Source organism: Stylophora pistillata, chromosome 3 (genome assembly GCF_964205215.1).
Source record: "Stylophora pistillata chromosome 3, jaStyPist1.2, whole genome shotgun sequence".
NCBI classification, from domain to species: domain Eukaryota; kingdom Metazoa; phylum Cnidaria; class Anthozoa; order Scleractinia; family Pocilloporidae; genus Stylophora; species Stylophora pistillata.
Window position 1 is genome coordinate 2,795,884 of NC_142521.1, and position 17,714 is coordinate 2,813,597.

The 17,714-nt window shown below is 37.5% G+C and overlaps 1 protein-coding gene across 2 annotated transcripts; it reads right to left on the minus strand.

Annotated features, from left to right (window-relative positions):
* Window positions 1-880: 880 nt before the first annotated feature.
* On the minus strand, window positions 881-12,066 carry LOC111330482 (cytochrome P450 4F4). Of its 2 annotated transcripts, XM_088753717.1 has the most exons (15): window positions 11,808-12,066; window positions 11,247-11,502; window positions 8,615-8,801; window positions 7,917-8,044; window positions 7,373-7,492; window positions 6,435-6,493; window positions 5,932-6,064; window positions 5,058-5,123; window positions 4,778-4,865; window positions 4,323-4,425; window positions 3,847-3,977; window positions 3,502-3,566; window positions 2,996-3,078; window positions 2,518-2,583; window positions 881-2,215 (listed from the first exon to the last, which is right to left on the minus strand). In XM_088753717.1, the coding sequence occupies exons 2-15, from the start codon at window positions 11,427-11,429 to the stop codon at window positions 2,053-2,055; spliced, it is 1,575 nt and encodes a 524-aa protein (XP_088609843.1). In that variant the 5' UTR covers window positions 11,430-11,502; window positions 11,808-12,066; the 3' UTR covers window positions 881-2,052. The 2 variants fall into 2 exon arrangements, with proteins under 2 accessions (XP_088609843.1, XP_088609844.1); XM_088753718.1 differs by lacking the exon at window positions 11,808-12,066 and having other exon boundaries at window positions 11,247-11,641.
* Between the last annotated feature and the right edge of the window lie 5,648 nt (window positions 12,067-17,714).

A 17,714-nucleotide genomic window follows, 5' to 3' on the forward strand; every position in this document is an offset into this window, starting at 1 on the left:
ACGGCTTACACAGCGGTGAATTTGTAATCAAAGGACATTAGAGAAACATTTTTTTACTTTGAATAGAAATTAAAAGATCCAGAGATCAGCTAGCGAAACTATCTCTCTATATTTCCAATCGAAGCAACACAAAAAGGTTCGATAATTATATATATACAGGACCACCCTCGCAAATAATTACGTTACAACTTGTTTATCAATAATACTTCGGAGATGAAGGAAAGCACTGTAAATATTTCCTATCGAACAGGCACCAACCGCTAGTGCTGTAGGACATGAATAATGATGATCTGCATTTACATGTACCTTTGTTTCTGTCAAAGGTTTGTCGATTTTAATCCAGTGTAAGAAGTTCCAAAATCAGCTGGAAAAGTGTTTCGGATTTTATTTACCGCAGCTGGCTCGCTGGTGCTGGGGTTATCTAGGCAAAAATGTCAGGGTCGCTCTGCCATCTAGTCTGTAGGCAATGCACCGAAATTTCCTCCCAGGAGCGAGCAAAATAACTAGCTCTAGCACTGTGTTATTTAATCAATAGCACAAATAACTCCAGCAAATCGATCTAAAAAACAGATTAAAATAAAAAATTTCGCTTACTCGTTTTGGGTGTGATTATCTGCACCGTATTGCTGCCTGTACGCGTAATAGGCCGTCTCCAGCACCCAGACATCGAGGCAGGTTGATTGAAAACCTGGATACTCAGTAATACAAGTCATTTGGGTTTCAGGCCTTTGTTCCTCCACCTTTTGCCACACTTGCCCGATTTCCGCACAACCGACACTTTCATGTGTTGTCGGCATTGGCTGACAAGTTCCACACTCGCACCTTTGACAATTTTATATAAAACACCCACGGACGCTCAAGTTAAAAAACTTCTGTCGCATTCTTTTGGATTGGAAACTTGCTTTATTAAGTTTTCAGGTCAAAAACAAATAAATTACACAATGAATACCAGTCTGTGTTTCCGAGACGATCTGCATCGCTATGTGTTGTCTTCGTGCGGATCGTTTCGGTGAACTCTACGCGGGCTCATGTTGATAAGGACGTGGCCCAGACTCTCCTAAAGGTTCTGAGTCATCCCCATCGCTGTCATATAAGTTTAAGGCATTCGAGTCCCTTCCCTCTGACAAAACATCGTCAAAACTACTGCTACTTGAACGAGCTGCCATACCAATGCTACTGTGAAGTCCGTGTTGCGCAATATTTTTAGTTCCACCGCTTACGTTACCATCTCTATCTATTGTTTTCACCGGAAGTGAAATTTCAGTATAAAATGCCGATTTTCTCCTCAAATAAGTCGAATTGGGCAAAACTAATTGCAAATTCGTTTTCTATGACACTTTTTACATGGAATAATAAAAACATGTATTCTTGGGTTTACAGGCCCTTTAAGAGACTAAATTAACAAAAGCGGATAAAAAGACGCTTTGAGTGAGTGAGGTCAGATATCGGCATTCATTACATGTGATATCCATTTTAAGTAGAATATCTTTTCCACGCTTACAGCACGTATGCTTTGCAAAAATAAATAAGTAAAGGTAACCATTTGGTTACTTTGAAGTTGAAAAATTTTTGTTCTTGCTTTGATTCCTGCTCCGTTGAGCTTTGAAAAAGGATGTAAGGTTCTGAACATTCTTAACTTCTGATAATTAAAATTTAGAACTTCTCCTTTGAAATGAAGAAAAAAAAATCCCTGAATGTCCCTTTACTGTATTCTTATTTATTACCCAACTGCATCTAAAAAAAATTCAAATAACGCGCGAGGAGAGTACAAATATCCTGCGAATTGTACAGTTGATTATTTGCACGGTAAAAAAAAAAAAACCTGTTTAACCGGTCAAGTGCGCACGCCGCGTTTCTCTATCCGCTTTGCTTTTCTTGCCTTATGAGAAATGAGCAGAAACATCTAGCAGAAAAGAAAAGCAGTGGGATAATAAATAGCTTATTAGACGTTTTGGTGTGTAGTATTGCTTTGATCCCACGGGGACTCTCGTGAATGTAGTTGAAATTAGAGGGAGTACTTAGCTTTTTACAAATATACGCTTTTTTGTCTGGTTAGCACTTTATGTGTGCTTGTTCAAAAGAGACTGTTGGTGTATTATGATTGTTGTCTCTTGGGTTAATGTTGATTTTTAGTCCATTTTTACTACGTAATGCGAGCACTGTGAGAAGGTCGTCCATGGACACCATTGAATCTTTACTGACTGTAAGCTCAAACCTAAAATACCGAAAATACAAAAGATACAATTTGGTATGATATGAGGATTCAACACTTGATTAAAAATTGGTAATGTAATTTCCATGTAACGTGTAAACGTAAATCAAACGGGTAAGTTTGAAATTAATTTTGATTCTGTATGGTGTCACGAAGTCTCTAAAGTATTATAAACGAAGATACGGATTCATAAAAAACTTTCTAGAATCACATTTCAATGCTTTTATAGAGCTCACTACCTAAGTTACGACTGCAAAACTAATATAATCTCAATTTTCATTTCAACAATGAAAGACCTGTCTTACCGATGCAATATCATAGCTATTGTAGACTTGATCTCCGTCATTGCAAAATTCTGTCCAATGCAGTTTCTAGAACAACAATTTCAAATAAGATTAATGGCTGAAATTGGGAAATTGGGTTCTTAGGACACTTAGATGTCTACGTTACAATTTTGGCAACACTTCTTTGCTACTAAAATAGGAAAAAGGTTTCATTTAACCTAATGTGCGAATTCAGTTTACTGTATCGTTAGACTGCATGATGCAGTCACTCGGCGAAATAAAATTTCCCACCCAGAATGATGATACAATTTTGTTTTATATTTGCGTGGTTAGGTTACAAAATAAAAAAGAAATGGCAAGTTTAGGCAACTATGGATACTTAGGAATAACGGACTTCGATCATTGAATAATTTTACCTGTGTTAGATATAAAATCGGAGTAAAAAAAATCCTGCCATGTGCAAAACCTTATTTGTGCTTTTTGAAAAATATGATTTTACCTCCTTCCAGATGAAAATGGAATGAAAGCGTGTGAAGGCCTTTTTTGGATATTCTCTTCCGTGAACCTTAGAGGATCAAAAACCTAAGGATAAAATCAATGACAAGATACTTCATGTTTAATTCCACTGAAATCATCACCAATTGACGAAGGCAATTCCCTACATGCTGATGTTTTTTGTAAAGAGAGAAGTATATACTGACATGTAGCAATGGTTGGAAACAAAAGGAATTGTTGTAGCCAAAGAATACACACTTAGGCGACATTGGCAGAGACGCTTTGCCTTTTTTTCACCCAATTCTCCCCCACTGACCTTCAAAACAAAAAAAAGAAAAAAAGAATGCCATGCCCTTCTAACGTTAATAGCAACTCATGACATTTATCAGTTTTTGGCCATCTGAAAAATACACTTAAAACATTAATCTATTATATAGTTGTTTCATATCTCATGTAGTTCCGAGTGATTTGTGAGTGACGCATGTCACTTAAATTTTTATATAAACATACCTCTGGATTTTTCCAAATGTGAGGGTTACGATGAAGAGCAAAGATATTGACATACAGAAAGGTACCTGCGGTAAAATTATTAACCATCATTAATCATCTTATGTCTTTGCTATCTGCCTAAAGCGTTATGCAATCATTTCAGTTACGGATTTCAAATTGTCCGTTTTTAAATTTTTCAACAAAAGCATCCAATCTAGTTTCTTTGAAAAAATGCGCTCGAACTTAATTTGGTCATCAAGCGCATCACGATCTTTTCTTTGGTTTACTTTTTCATTGCTGGAACATATTGCCTGGACAAAACTGTTCTTGAGATACTCTAGATCTTATTTGCCTTGATTCGTGTACCTGACGGAAGAGTTCTTCCTTGAATTTCATATTCCTTGTCCGATAAACGACATATAATCGGGACAGGACTGTACAGTCGCATTGATTCGTGGATGCAAAGCTTGAGATGAGGAACATTGCAAAGATTTCCTCTGTAAAGGAAATAGTTTAGGATTATTAAATAGGAGGATTATTAAAAAAAAAAAAAAAAAAAAACAGATGAAATAACACGCACACTATTTCACATCACAAAACACAGACAACCAAACAGAACCGAATGAACTATGACTTAACAGTTTTAAAATACACCTTTATCTTCAGGTTTTTGTTAGTTTTTTTTCAACAGTTACACGATTTGTCTGCTTAATAGCCTAGAATATCCAATACAATGGCCTCGCATGCGTGATGAACGCCTTACATGACAGATCCATGCACTTGTCCTAAGCTGTTGAGATGAATTAGTAAGTATAATGATATTTTTTCCTTTTGGAACTCACCGATGTAAATCATTTCCATTTTCAAAAAGTAAATCAATTTCTTGCCGGCATTTCCGCTGGTGCTCCGGGTGGAGGGCTAAACAATACAGGATCCAGCTAATTGCTGAAGGTACAAGGCACATGATATTATCACCTAAATAACTCAGCGTATTTAGAAATATCTCGTGGTTCATTTCTCTCAATTTTGGTTTCAGTTTCATTAACCCATTGATAATTAGTTCGAAACAAAACCAAACAGGATAAAACATAAACTCCAACCTATGCACTAACCACAAAAGGATTAGGTCTCAATTTTTTTTCCACTATTGACTCACCGTACGGTCATGATCACGATCTAATTAAATCATTTTTAAGGGATACAGAAGCAAATTTCTCGTCCAATGATTATATCTCCTACTTGAAAGAAAGAGAACGAGAGATCCTGCGTCGATCAACATATTGAAAGTAGCATTTACCGCTTGTCACTGTCTCAAGTCCGGCAAACATGAACGTTCTAACTTCAGCTCGAATCTCTTCATCTGTTAAACCCTGTCCATCATCACGCTAAAATAATAATAATAAAAAAAGATGAATATATGATGATATAATTGTGGTATCATGTAACTTATCACGAGAGATAAAATGCAGTTATGGAGCTAGCTATAATAGTTTTTAAAGAATTTCATCCGCTATTTGAAGTTGCGAAATAAAAGGTATCTCAACGCTCTATGGAGGCGTAGTGTAATACAATCATACCCTAGCTTCAAGAAGAATGTCGAGAAAGTCAAAATGCTCTTGTCTTCTCAAAGCCTCTTCTTCTGGCTAAAAATGGAAGGTTTTATTAGTTATGATGTCGAGGAATCTGTCATGCACATATGCACATACACAGAACGACCGAGCTACGGAGACCCTTTTATATCTGTGCATGATGAGTTTCTTGCTGAAGCAAACTGGGATGTGCAAAGGAGAAAAATGTTTGAAGCAGAATGGATATATCTGGCTCCTCATAGGATCCTCGGAAATAGTTCTAAAAGTGATTCTAAAGACGACTTAGGTAGATATGCTGGGAGGATTAGTCTCTTCGCTCGATCTTCTTTTATAACATAACCAAAGCAAAGTGCGCGTTCTGATTGGTCAATTTAGCGTCCCCCATTTTCCCATGAGTGTACGCTGCTGACGTGAGCAAATGCAAATACTATTTTTCCGCGCGCGCTTGTTTTTTCTGGTCACGTAAGATTTGTTGAATAAAAGGGAACTCTTTAGCTACAATGTATCAATGTTATGTTATAAAACAAATGGTAAACACCACAGCGTACACTATTGAGTTATGGATGCACTTGGGAGGTTTGCTAAGCACTCAAGAAGCTAGAGTCGCTCTCGGCTATCGCCTCGAACGACTCTTACACTTCTTTCGTGCTTAGCAACCTCCCGCGTGCATCCATAACTCAATAGTGTACGCTGTGGTGTTTACCATTTGTTAATTAGTTTGAACTGGTTAGGACTGGTCCAAGTATGCATGATGCTGTTAGCATCAGAAATGTATGAAGGAATTGTCGCAAGGCATGCATATAATGTAGTAAAAGGGCCTGACGATGTGTGGCTCTCGCTAAATGATCCACCTATTAATTACCCGTTCCATCAGAGCCTGCCTTCTTTTCTTGATAATTTCATCTGCCTTGCGACCAACAATCTCAGTATTCTTTTTGAACTTTCTTCCCGCAGAAGTCAGGTTGTAAACAAAATCCGAATGGTGCAGAGGTGTCCTGATTAAAAGAAAGAGTCTATCAGCTCTTTGATAACTTTTCTCTCTTACTGGTAATTAAAATTGTTGGTAACAGTTGTCAACAGTTGTAAGCAAAACGTTTTAATTTTCCCATGACACAAAAACTTTGTAAAGAACCGTTTCCAGACTGAAAAATAAGACAGCTATTTTGATTCCAAAAAGGTATACCTCAGACTTTACTGGTGTATTCATGACCAAATCTGAGAAATTCTTTCATATTTTTTTCGAGAATCTCTTGGAAGTCTTTTGAGGGCAAAACATGAAAAATGGTCGCTTAAAAAAAAGATGAATGAATTTAAAAAGTAGCAATGATGATAATGATAATGATAATGACGATAAATCTTTGTTACCGAAACCGATCCATAATCGCTTGAGTATTTTCTTGAACCGCTCTCATGAAGGAGTCAGGTGTGCTGAGGAAAAGGATGATATGAGAGATAAATATCTGCTTGATGACTAAATGAACATTGTGCTTACTATGCAAATACTTCAAGATATAGAAGGGGAGCCCTACAGAGCGAGGCAATTATTACCTTATCATAAACCACAACTCTGATCTCCCTCGAGAGCATTCACGAATCTGACAGCACTATTCTTCTCGGAATGCGACAAAATTTTTCACGTGCACTTAAGACCCCAAATTTGGCGGGGTTTCCGACCATCCCAATTCCCAGTGTATACTCTCATTTGAAAAAATCCACGCGCCTTGTCTTTGAGGAAACATGAAGCTGATAACATATAGAAACAATTGAGCTTTAAAACGTGCCTTTAACTTAAGTCTTGTTCCCGTTAAAATCAGCAAAGCTGATTTTAGATAAGTTCTTCTAAGCCAGTTTAGTTCAATTTCTATGCACTTGATTCAAAGAATAAAGATCTGCTCGATGACTTCTCTTTTATCGAAACAACACGTTCTTTATTTGAAAAAATTTCGAAAAGAAAAGGGTGTGGGGGGCTGGCGCTAGGTGGTTGCAATGTAGCTACCACATTCATCTGCAAACTCAATTACTAACTAGCCACGACGAGATCAGTTGCGTTGCTACTCCTCCCGTAATGAATGCCGGTATATCAAAGATCATCTTCGTTATATCAAAGATCAACTCCGATAGTCTGGTTTCCCTGACAATAAGTTGCGATTCTTTATTACTCCTGATTCGAGGAGATGAAAAAACCCAAACCCCACTTTCTCAAGTAAAGCGCGTTGACAATTAGGCATTACGATGCCTAACGCAGCGCATCTATTCATGAGAAGTAAGATGAAAAATTAAATAATAAACAATGAGGCAAATTATCTTTTCACTTGACAGTCACTCCAGTAACTGAAGGCGCATTTCAAGATGGAGTCAAAGGTCAACAATTCTATATCATGAAAGAGCTCCACTTCACTGTTCGGGGAAGATGCCCATTTAGCCTGGAAAAAAAAAACCAAATCGAGTGAATATAAATGTTGTCAGAGGTATGAAATCCTATAAATAAAACTTTGGATTTATAATATATACTCACTAAAGGGTTTATATTGTAGTGGAAGCTGTAAAACGTCCTCACTCACGTTTGTTGTTGTTTTTATCTATCTTCATCCTTTTTTTTAAATTCATTTTTGGGAAACACCCAAAGACTTCGGGGTTGTAACACTCTGGTTGATCGAGGTTTCCTTAACTCCATCGGAATCGAGATTACTCCTTTTCCTAACATGGAGCATTTATACTTAATGGACTCACCGCAGTTGTTGGCTGTCATGCATAAATGTTCAACCAATCTGCCCGATCTTTCTCGAAACAATAGGAGCAATAGCTATCTCCAATACCTTTACCATCACATACAAATTATGTATTTACCAATAAAACGTCCGCAGATTCTTGGAAAATTTTGATGTATGGTTGGATAGTTTCGAAGTGAAATGCAGGGGTCAAAAGTCTCCGCGTATTTTTCCATCTCTCTCCCTCTTGAAGACCAAGACCAACACCTAAAGGTTCACAAATATCCAAATGAAGTTAAAAAAAAAGAGAAAAAAATTTCAAAAAGGTAAACGATTACACACTACAGATACATAACCGTATATCAGTGATGGAAAAGACTGTTCAGTGCTCTTCCATTGTAATAATTCAGCTCGTAATTAATTCCCCCACTAAATCGAACAACACAATGATATTTGCAGGTGAGCTGCGATTTTGCAGTTGCAAAAAACAATCCTCAAAAACAAATGAGGCTTCGAAGGTTTTCGAACCAGGCTTCCCAGATACTAGTTTGCCTCTACTACTAACTGAGATACAAAGCCATGCACGCATTGGAAACGAGGAATATTTTGGAGGGTTGTTATTTTCCTTGGAGAAATCTGATTAAAAATCGCTGCTCATCTGGGAGAATGATTGCATTTAGTTTGATTTTGAAAGAAAAGCTGAGAATTGAACAATAACAAAAACTGAATTTAAAAACGTTAACAATTTAGGACTTTATTAATAAGATTTGACAGCCATTGCGTCAAACTGGTTCGTTTACTTATGATTTTAAGCATAGACATTGGGGATTCACATACCCAGAAAAGCAGCCAATAAGTGGCTGACAGTTCGGTCTTTGAAGGTGGTCCTCAGCAACGGTTTCACAGCATCAGGGTGACAGAGAACGACCGCTGATTTGAGAGGTCCAAACCAAACACGATAAGCTGTCTTGTAAAGCTCTGTACACTTTTGGTGAAAACGAAGCCCTTGACCATCAAATGTAGCCTGCGGTAAACACATAGCGTAATTTTAAAAACAACTGTTACCATATGACCTATTAATTCTTTTTTGTGACTAACATGTCTTTGCTTTAAGCGAAGAAATATGTTTGGTTTAGGGTGTGTGCCTTGAGGTGATGTAGACACTCTGGGTGGTCAAGGATTTATTTGCCACGACCCTAAATTGTGAGGTTTCTAAGAGTATAAGCTTGAAGAAAACAAGCTAAGTAGACACAATATCAGTCCGACTGTTAAGCTCTAATGAAAACTAATGTAGCCCCTTAGCGTGCATCTTATGAAATACACAAACTAATCACTGAAATCAACAGGATTAAGTAACTGACACAATTTTAATTACAAGTCATTCATGTTTGGAAGTTTATAAATACTCTATTATATTGATACTACAGAAGAACAACGCCTTAAGGGATAATCACTCAAACCCCTGATCGTCACAACGGAGCCACCTGCTCATAAACTCTTTGTGTCTGTTCCCTAATTTTAAGCATGTGAGCACCGAAGCGGCTGACACATTAAACAAACCATTCTCTTTAGCTGATCTCTTATCGACGGTGACATACATCACTTACTCATATATCAGTCCACAAGTATGCGATTACAAGGTGTGATGACGTATGAACATGACAAGAATAATAACTCTAAACCACAACCGCTTTGTAAACGAGATGTGTTTTCTTTCATGAAAAGTCAAGAGTTTCTTTCAGTGCTGTGGTTTGCCACTTGATGAAAAGTCTAGACAAGATCTTTGATTCTTGAACGCGAAGAGCTTTCTAATACTAAGAGTATGCGCCTTTAAGGATCAAAGTGAATAAACCTTTGTGGATCCAAGACAAATCTTTACACATCCTTTTGAAGATCCACATAGTTCTCACCAGGAAAAAGGAAGCTCTTTCCTTGAACTTAAAGGCTTAAAAAGGATGCTATAAGATCATGCCCTAACTGATTATTCAAGCTTTAATTATTTCCAGCCCGCTTATTTTCGTACAGAAAGCAGTTGTTTTGGTTTCGAGACAGTAGAACGAATTAAAGGGTAATTACGCATTTATGTGTCCCTCCCTTTTCAATCCAACTTACTTTGGTATTGTGTTAAAAAATCTGATGTGGCACCCAGTTCCTGTTTTGAGACCTAATTCGCAATATATAACACGAGTTGAGGTCAAATAGTGCACGGTGCAACAAAATCCTCCAGCGTTTCAAACATAATATTTTCTCAGTACTGCAAGCAACCAATAGGCTATCACAACCATATAAAACATTCAGATACCATGGATTGACTTTCTAATTGTTAAGAAGGGTCCATTTGGAAAATAGACTTTCTCAAAGTCGTTTGCTTGGTTTTCTGTTCTGGTGTGGTAAGACTCGCACGAACTCGCTATCGCTCGCTCAGCTCGGCTCGCGCTACGCGCTCAAAAGCGCGACTGACTTGTGAGCAAGTCTATTTGGAAAACAGCGCCCTGAAATAAGTGAGTGTTATTTTGCATCTGGTCTGTATTTGACAGTCGCCAATTTTCACGCGTAAACAAACACCAGTAAGCAAACAGCACCTCCTTATCGATTGCTTTGACTTTCAAAAGGTTGCGACAGGCGGAAAATGTTATATTAGTTGTATTTTTGTGGTTCGTTGCCGAAGGGCATTGCGGTAACTCAGTAAACGAGTCCGGACCCAATTTAACGTTCTCATCAAAGGAAACCGGAAATACTTTGTTTAACTCTTGGGACGAGGAAAGATACACGAGCTGGAGCTTATAACCAAATAAGATTCATTGGATTTTGCTGCTTTAGTACAGATTAGATTCATTTGATTTTATTGTTTCCCCAACTATATGAAAACGAGATATTTCCGGAATTTAAAAGAAAACGTACATTTTCCCAAAAAGGTTAAAGCTCCTATTATTTAGCAGTAGATCTGATGACTTCCTCATTGCCTTTTATCGTACTATTTCAAATACAAAGTTTGATGACTTAAAAAGTCTGTGAGCTTGGCAGTCTCGGCTAGACTGTGTTAAATCCCATTTTCGCGGTTCTCCAACTCACTAATTGTGAAAAATCGTCCAAGAACGTTAGCAAAAGCGTTTTTCTTAGGTGCCTTGTGCCGGCTATAGAAACCGGGATCAGCTTGGAACGTAATGGATCACATAGCTCGTAAGACTTAATCTGTCGTTGATTTCAAAGAGTAATAGTCCGAGGTGACTCTCATAAAGAATTGCCTGATTCACCCTGCAGGAAGCTTAAAATGGAGAATTTTCAAAATTATGAGCGTATCGGACTTGAGCTTAAGTTGCCATCCCACTTTGTGTCCTCTTCATGGTGAAGTGCAACGTGAAACAAGTTATTTACAATAAATGTCTTTATATCTATATGAGCAAAGCGGCAATGTATTATAGCGAATGTCAAAGACCAAATATAGTGGGAATGGTTTATTAAATCTTACCTGTTCCAAATGTCCTTTGATTAAATGACATGGTGGACCATCAAAGTTACGGACATGAGTGTAGGCTCTTCCCAGAACAAAGATGAAAGCAGCTGTGATACTAAAGACTGCGATTACAAACACAGACAACAGGAAGGAGAGCGGCGACCAAGATGCAGAGAGCCACTCGAGCACTTCAAACATTTCTGATAGAAAGATTGCGTGCGGAGTACTCCGCTGACACTAATCTTTGATTAGCGAGAACGCCAACAATTACCTAGAAAACGAAGATTACGAAAGGAGAGATTAACTAGGCTCAAGAATATTAAAGGTACATGGTATCTGTTAGAAGAGAAACTGTCTCAGTGGGCCACGTGCGCATATCACGCTCGAACTTTCGATCACTCAATGCCGCTATCGCGAAGGCGGACAAACTAGCCCTAAGATAATGGGCATATTTGATTTTCTAAGAATGTCAAATCTTTCAATTAATATCCTATTCTGTCAGCATCTGGTTCCCACCACTACCTGTCTAATTAAGAGGTGAATATCAACTAGATTGACAATTTTCCCTCAACCTACCGTATGGTCGCTGGAAAAAGCGACTCCTTGAAACAGACCACGATATTGCAAAGGGAAGTCGCTCGCAAGCCTTTGTAAACGTACACTGTTTGTAATGTGTGAGGTCAAGCTAGACGTTTTTATAACGAGTTTCCGCTGAGAACGAGGCGGCGGAATTTTGGTTTCCCTTGGCAGAAAACGTCGGGGAATATTCCGCATCCTAGCAACTACTTTCGAATTCCGCACAACGCACGATCTTTGACCACAAGGAATGCATTATATATTACTGTGTACCTTGCAGATTAAAATATTCGTTTTACGTGTTGTGAGAGGAGGTTAAGTTTGGTGTCGTGTTTCCGCACAGCGGTTATGTTTGATGTTTACTGACAATCTATTATTAAGTAATTCATTAAGCAAACAACTAGACAGAAATAAACATAATACAGTGATGTCTTGATACAGAACAACGAATGCCTTTCTGTTTTGAGTTTTTCGTTGTCAGTGTCACGGATCCGTTCCTTAGACATTGACTCCTCATTGAAAATGACAAATCCTTCAAGCAGCAGCGGATGGCCGAGGCACTGACAGACAGTTCTGGCATTAAAAGAATGCGGTAAAGGGTCGCTCGCACTGAGATGAAAATCGTAGGTAGAAGGTGATATCTTTAAGTTGTTTTTGAAACCTCTTTAAGGTTCATGACCCCCCATTAAGCTCAGATTATAAGGGTGGTTAACTCAAAGTGTCTTGTATCTATATTTCTCACGCATTTTTAAAAAGTGGGGTTTATGCTGTTGCGATCGTAACATTTAAATGGTTCAGATTATTTGCCTATAGCTGTAAACACGTATTGTGATATTTTGCGCCAAATTTAAGCCTCACGTTTCTCAACTACATTACAGGAATACCATAACGATAAAAATAACCAAATTTGATCTTAGCATTAGCTGACCTTAAGCAAAAAAAAAAAGCGTTTAATCTTGCATGACCGGCTGATTTGTCAGTGGATTACACATACACCTCTTTTAGCCTAATTTTCCCTTATGAATTCAACTTATAATTTACTTAGGGTTAAGAGAGGAATCGGGAAACAAATTCAAGGAAAATGCTTGTCAATTTTAAATTTCAATGCCGTGTATTACCCAGGGGGAGTAGCTCAGTTCATAACCTTAATCTTCACGGTTAACGGTTAGACTAACCCGAACACAATATCTTAATCTAACTAAATCATTTATAAAATTTACTTCAGTTTTTTTAGGAAATATGAATAGAATAAAATCTTTCTCGAAAAGTAAACAGGAAATTGAGCCAGAAAGTCATTTTCAGAGCAACGTTGAGCTAAAACACGCTTAGCCACGACAAACGGCCTTTTTTCTGCGTTTGATGCTCCAGTAACACAAATGGCCTTGTTTCCACGATATTAGCCAGGTACTTCGCCTGATCATTATTTATCGGCTTCCCTTAGTTTTTTTATCATAAAAATATTTAGTTGATTCTTAACAACTCTTTCTTCAGCCTGATTCTTTTTTATTCGATTTTTATGAGCCTAATTTCGATTCCGTTTCGAAATGAAAGAGTTTCTTAACAAGCTCCTCCACCATTCCGGTGGATCACATTCCAACACGTTTCCAAGAATCGCGAGAAGCGCTTGTTTATGACTAAACAGCTTATGATAAACAGTCTCTCTACTTTTCTCTGACAGTGGCATTTGTGGTTTTCCAACCTACTTAGAGTTTGCTGCACTTGACTTCGTAGCTCTCTAGGTTGATTGATTTTTTTGTTTATTTTTTCTTTATCGCTGGAATTGGCTGTGATGGAATGATTTCTCTCGATTTTCTCATAGCAAGTAAGTCTTACATCGGTTCAGAGATCCTGTATTAAGAACTCAGTTATAATCATGAGCTTTTTGACTAATTATATCAGAATTAAACAAGCGATAATCGCCTTAAGCTGGCTAATTCCCAGGGTTACCTCTTCTCTTTTTAAAGAGGATGATAAGCTATGTTCGGCATATCCTGGGGACGAGATGGATTATCGAGCATGACTGAATAACGGTTCTTTTCATGTGTCAGTCTCGAGATGGCATCCTGCCACTTAATATAACAATTCGCAGGAACTTCATTCACAACAATCAGAAGCTCCCTTCATTTACTTACGCTGCTAACTTTCATCTCGCATCGAATTGTTTTCACTGTGATAAAGTTTTTCTTTTTTTTTCGTTCACCGTTGTGGTTCTGTCCAAGAGTAATTTGCCTGACCCATAAACTCATCAGTTTTTTTTTTTTTTTTTAACTTCACTGTGTTCTAAGTATATTCTATTCCAGATCTCTTCTGGGGTTGAAAATTAATTCGTAGCCTCGCCCTGTGTGAATTTGATCAATCAGTAAGTGACTGAACGGCAGTTTACAGTCGCTAAGGTCGCAGATGATAATTACTTATGCGTTTTTTTGGCTAAAGTGAGTCATTTTCCGGTCATAACCAAAAATTTATCTCGCGGGCTTACGAGCGCTCGAGAGTAAACTCTTACATCTTCCGCCGCGCCAATTTGTGAAATGGAGTTAATTTGTTTTAATCACGTAATATCAGGTATTCTCCCTTTGACCAAGATTTAAGCATGCTTTCTTTTGACGCCGGAAAAAATAGGTTTGGCGAGCATCAAAGTTTGTGACTGCCTAAATTAGCTGTAATTACAGCGTAACATACAGATGTTTAAAGACCTCGTGATCGACAGCACTCTTCAATCTGCAAATATGCCAAAATTGAAAAGAATTTTGAGGAGCTCTCATATCACAACATGTAGCTCACGTCTCACCATGAATCATAACTGCGTTTAACGAGATGCTTCATTGTCACTCCAAGGAAATGGCGTGACCTGTTGGAAAGTTCAGCCTGAAAGCAGGTTTTCTACGGTGAAGAGTTGGCAGAAAAATGCAACTTGGCCTTTGGCCAGTTGAGGTTGTGAACATGAAACTTAGAGCACATGAACTGAATCGAGGGAAACTAGGTAGCTGTAACAAATTGCCTAGATATTATTTTGAACAAAATTTCTAAAAATAAGTGGCGCTTGTTTGTTTTTTTTAATCAGTAAACTCGAACGACAGCAACACAAAGATTACAACGACCACACTTAAAGATCAACACAATTGCGAAAAAAAAATGAGTAAGCACCCAGTTTTCGTCGCATGAAAGAGAAAAAAAAAAACAAGAAATAAAAAAATGCAATAAAATCAAACTAAACTCGGAAAATCTATTGAAAACATTTTACCGTTTTACACTCCCCCCTCGTTTACACACACTGAGCGTTTTGTGGATTATCAGTGAGGAAAAAAAGAAAATCGAAAACTGTTCGGAAATTTGTCGTCATTTGAAGTACTTAAGATGTAAATTGCCGTATGGCCGACATTCAGATCAATTGAACAAATCAGAAAGCCTAAATACATAATATTATCCCGAACCACGGGTATTGGAAAGCCGGTTGTTGTCTAACTCAAAAATGCCGCCCTTCAATTTCAACTGGATCTTGTCAGACACGATATTATGATATCTGAGATATGTATATGTCCTTTGATATATATGAATAAAGTTCTGTCTGACGAGCGCTTAGGCGTGAAACTCAGAGTAACAGAGAATCGATAAGTCCTCTTTAATTCTTTAACTTATGTATATATATATATATATATATATATATATATATTATATATATTTATATATATATATATATATAAATTTTCTTTTCAAACATTTATTCTATTTAAGTATGATTATTTGGGGTGTACATGGTCAGGGTTTCCCTCGTATACAGAATACGTATATATATATATATATATATATAGTTTTAAACTTTCTACATATATGTATATATATGTAGAAAGTTTAATTTTATTAGTTTATATATATCTATAAACTAATAAAATACTTCGGCTGATTGATGTCATGTCTGACACCAAACAAGAAGAAAAGAATGTTCTTTAAAAAACACTGTACATTCTGTTGGATGCAGTTCAACTAATGTCAATGTATGGAGACACACTCACTTACCTGGTGATATTTTCTTTGATGAGAATCCTTTTTCAGCGGCTCGGTCTATTGGCTGATTATTTTGTGCTATTTCAATCTGGATGCGATGGAGGGTAATTGCTCAACCAATAACCACTTCCTTACCCATTGTCTTCTTTCCGTCTTAATATACATCAGACCACTGCCAGAGATCCCCGGTCTTGACTTCTCTAAAATTCTTCTTTGGCGGCTCGTTGCTCATTCAGGTTCTGCTTATTTCCTAAACGAGCTAGTATTACATTGCGATCATTTTAGTGAAATAAAAGATTGGTTCCAGACTTGGTGCACAGTATGCTTCACAGAAAGCAATTTAGAACATATGCTGCCAAGGGATAGCCCCCCTGGAAACACAGTTAAACATAGGAAGACTACACAAGGATGAACAAAAATGACAAATACATAGAAAGGGAAAAGAAAAGTCAGAGTCAGTTGCAGATGCTACTCTCTGATCGATAATTGTACAAATCGATGCGAGAGCCGTAAAAGTGAAATTTCGATATGTAAACACGACTCTTGCCATGGAACCAAACACATACTCATACCCGCAGCAAATATCTTATTATTTGCGTCAAAATCCAATGAGCGATGTCCCCCTTGCCCATACTCTTTAGAAAAATTTTAAGGGCCAGAGTCATTTCCTAAAAACACCTATTTCTCTACAAATGAATATCAAAACTAAGAATACATCAATAACTGACTTTATCGTTGTCGTTTTCATTAATAAGGTCAATACATTTAGTCGTTTTTGCGATGGATGAACGTTTGATTACAGTCGTTAGGATATTTTCCTTGAGGCAGACTACGTGATATCAATTATCGTACTGTACTAAAGCGTACATAGGACTGTAATTTGCCTGTTAAACTTTATGAGATCTACGCTTTAGAATGTCTGATAACCCGTGGGAGGCGTGTTAAGAATTTTCTGGTCGCGTGCGGTGTGGTTAATGGAAGTGACAGATGTTGTTTGACATCTATCATCTGTGATTTACAAGTAAACAGGAAGATGTGGGGAAAATATGTATCTATACTCCAACCCTAGTTCAGATTGCTTTGCTTTTACCGTAAAAGCATTTCCTCTTCCATTTATTGCACTGATGTTAGGCGGTAGAACGGCCTTTTTACAGTCAGAAGTTCAATTATATCAGCATGGATTTGATTAAAATACTTTTTAATCTACACCAAAGTACATCGTCAAAGCACATTGTATGAACATTCGATTACTTGGGTCAACCAGGCACGCGTCAATCTTGTGATAAAGTTATCAAAACGACATAAAGTTAAAATCAGCCTTTGGTAAAGATAAGGAATATTGACGACACTATTATTAGTATAATGATATAATATAACACAAATGAAAGCATATTCATAAAAAGGAAATCTACTATTACTGAATAACCCTTTAAGGTTCGCTCCAATCAACTTTAATATCGAATGATCCTTTAAAGAATCTGTGCAGACATAGTATATACTTTTTATATGCTCAAACGCCATTACTTTTCTTAGAGTAACGTACGGATTCATATATTTATATCCACCCTTGTATGACCCTGTTCGCGGCATGTAGTCCGTAAGTTCATCTTCTTCTTCAATTCCCGCTGATTGTTGCTCGTCCACTTTTCCGCGTGTCATGTCTCTCGCTCGAGAGCGTTGCAGAAGCCGTTACGCAAGATTAAAACAACTAGTACGGTGGCAGAAGATTTAATAAAATTTATTAGAGCAAACAAGAATTTGCAAACATATAGCAAGAGCCATGAAAATACCAGGGAGACAGCTGATATCCTTCAAGTTTCCCTTTTTCCTGGATGTTTATCGTTCCAGTTTAATTGGAACGCTCAGGTGTTTCTTGTTATCTGCACAGCAGGTATCACAACAGTG

Excerpts from the sequence above, each read along its gene's own strand:
- LOC111330482 (XM_088753717.1), bottom strand. The coding sequence starts at position 11,429 with ATGTTTGAAGTGCTCGAGTGGCTCTCTGCATCTTGGTCGCCGCTCTCC. Across the intron at positions 3,079-3,501 it reads ACATTTGGAAAAATCCAGAG|GTTTTTGATCCTCTAAGGTT; the intron begins GTATGTTTATAT and ends TTTTATCCTTAG. Across the intron at positions 2,216-2,517 it reads ATAGCTATGATATTGCATCG|GTTTGAGCTTACAGTCAGTA; the intron begins GTAAGACAGGTC and ends TCGGTATTTTAG.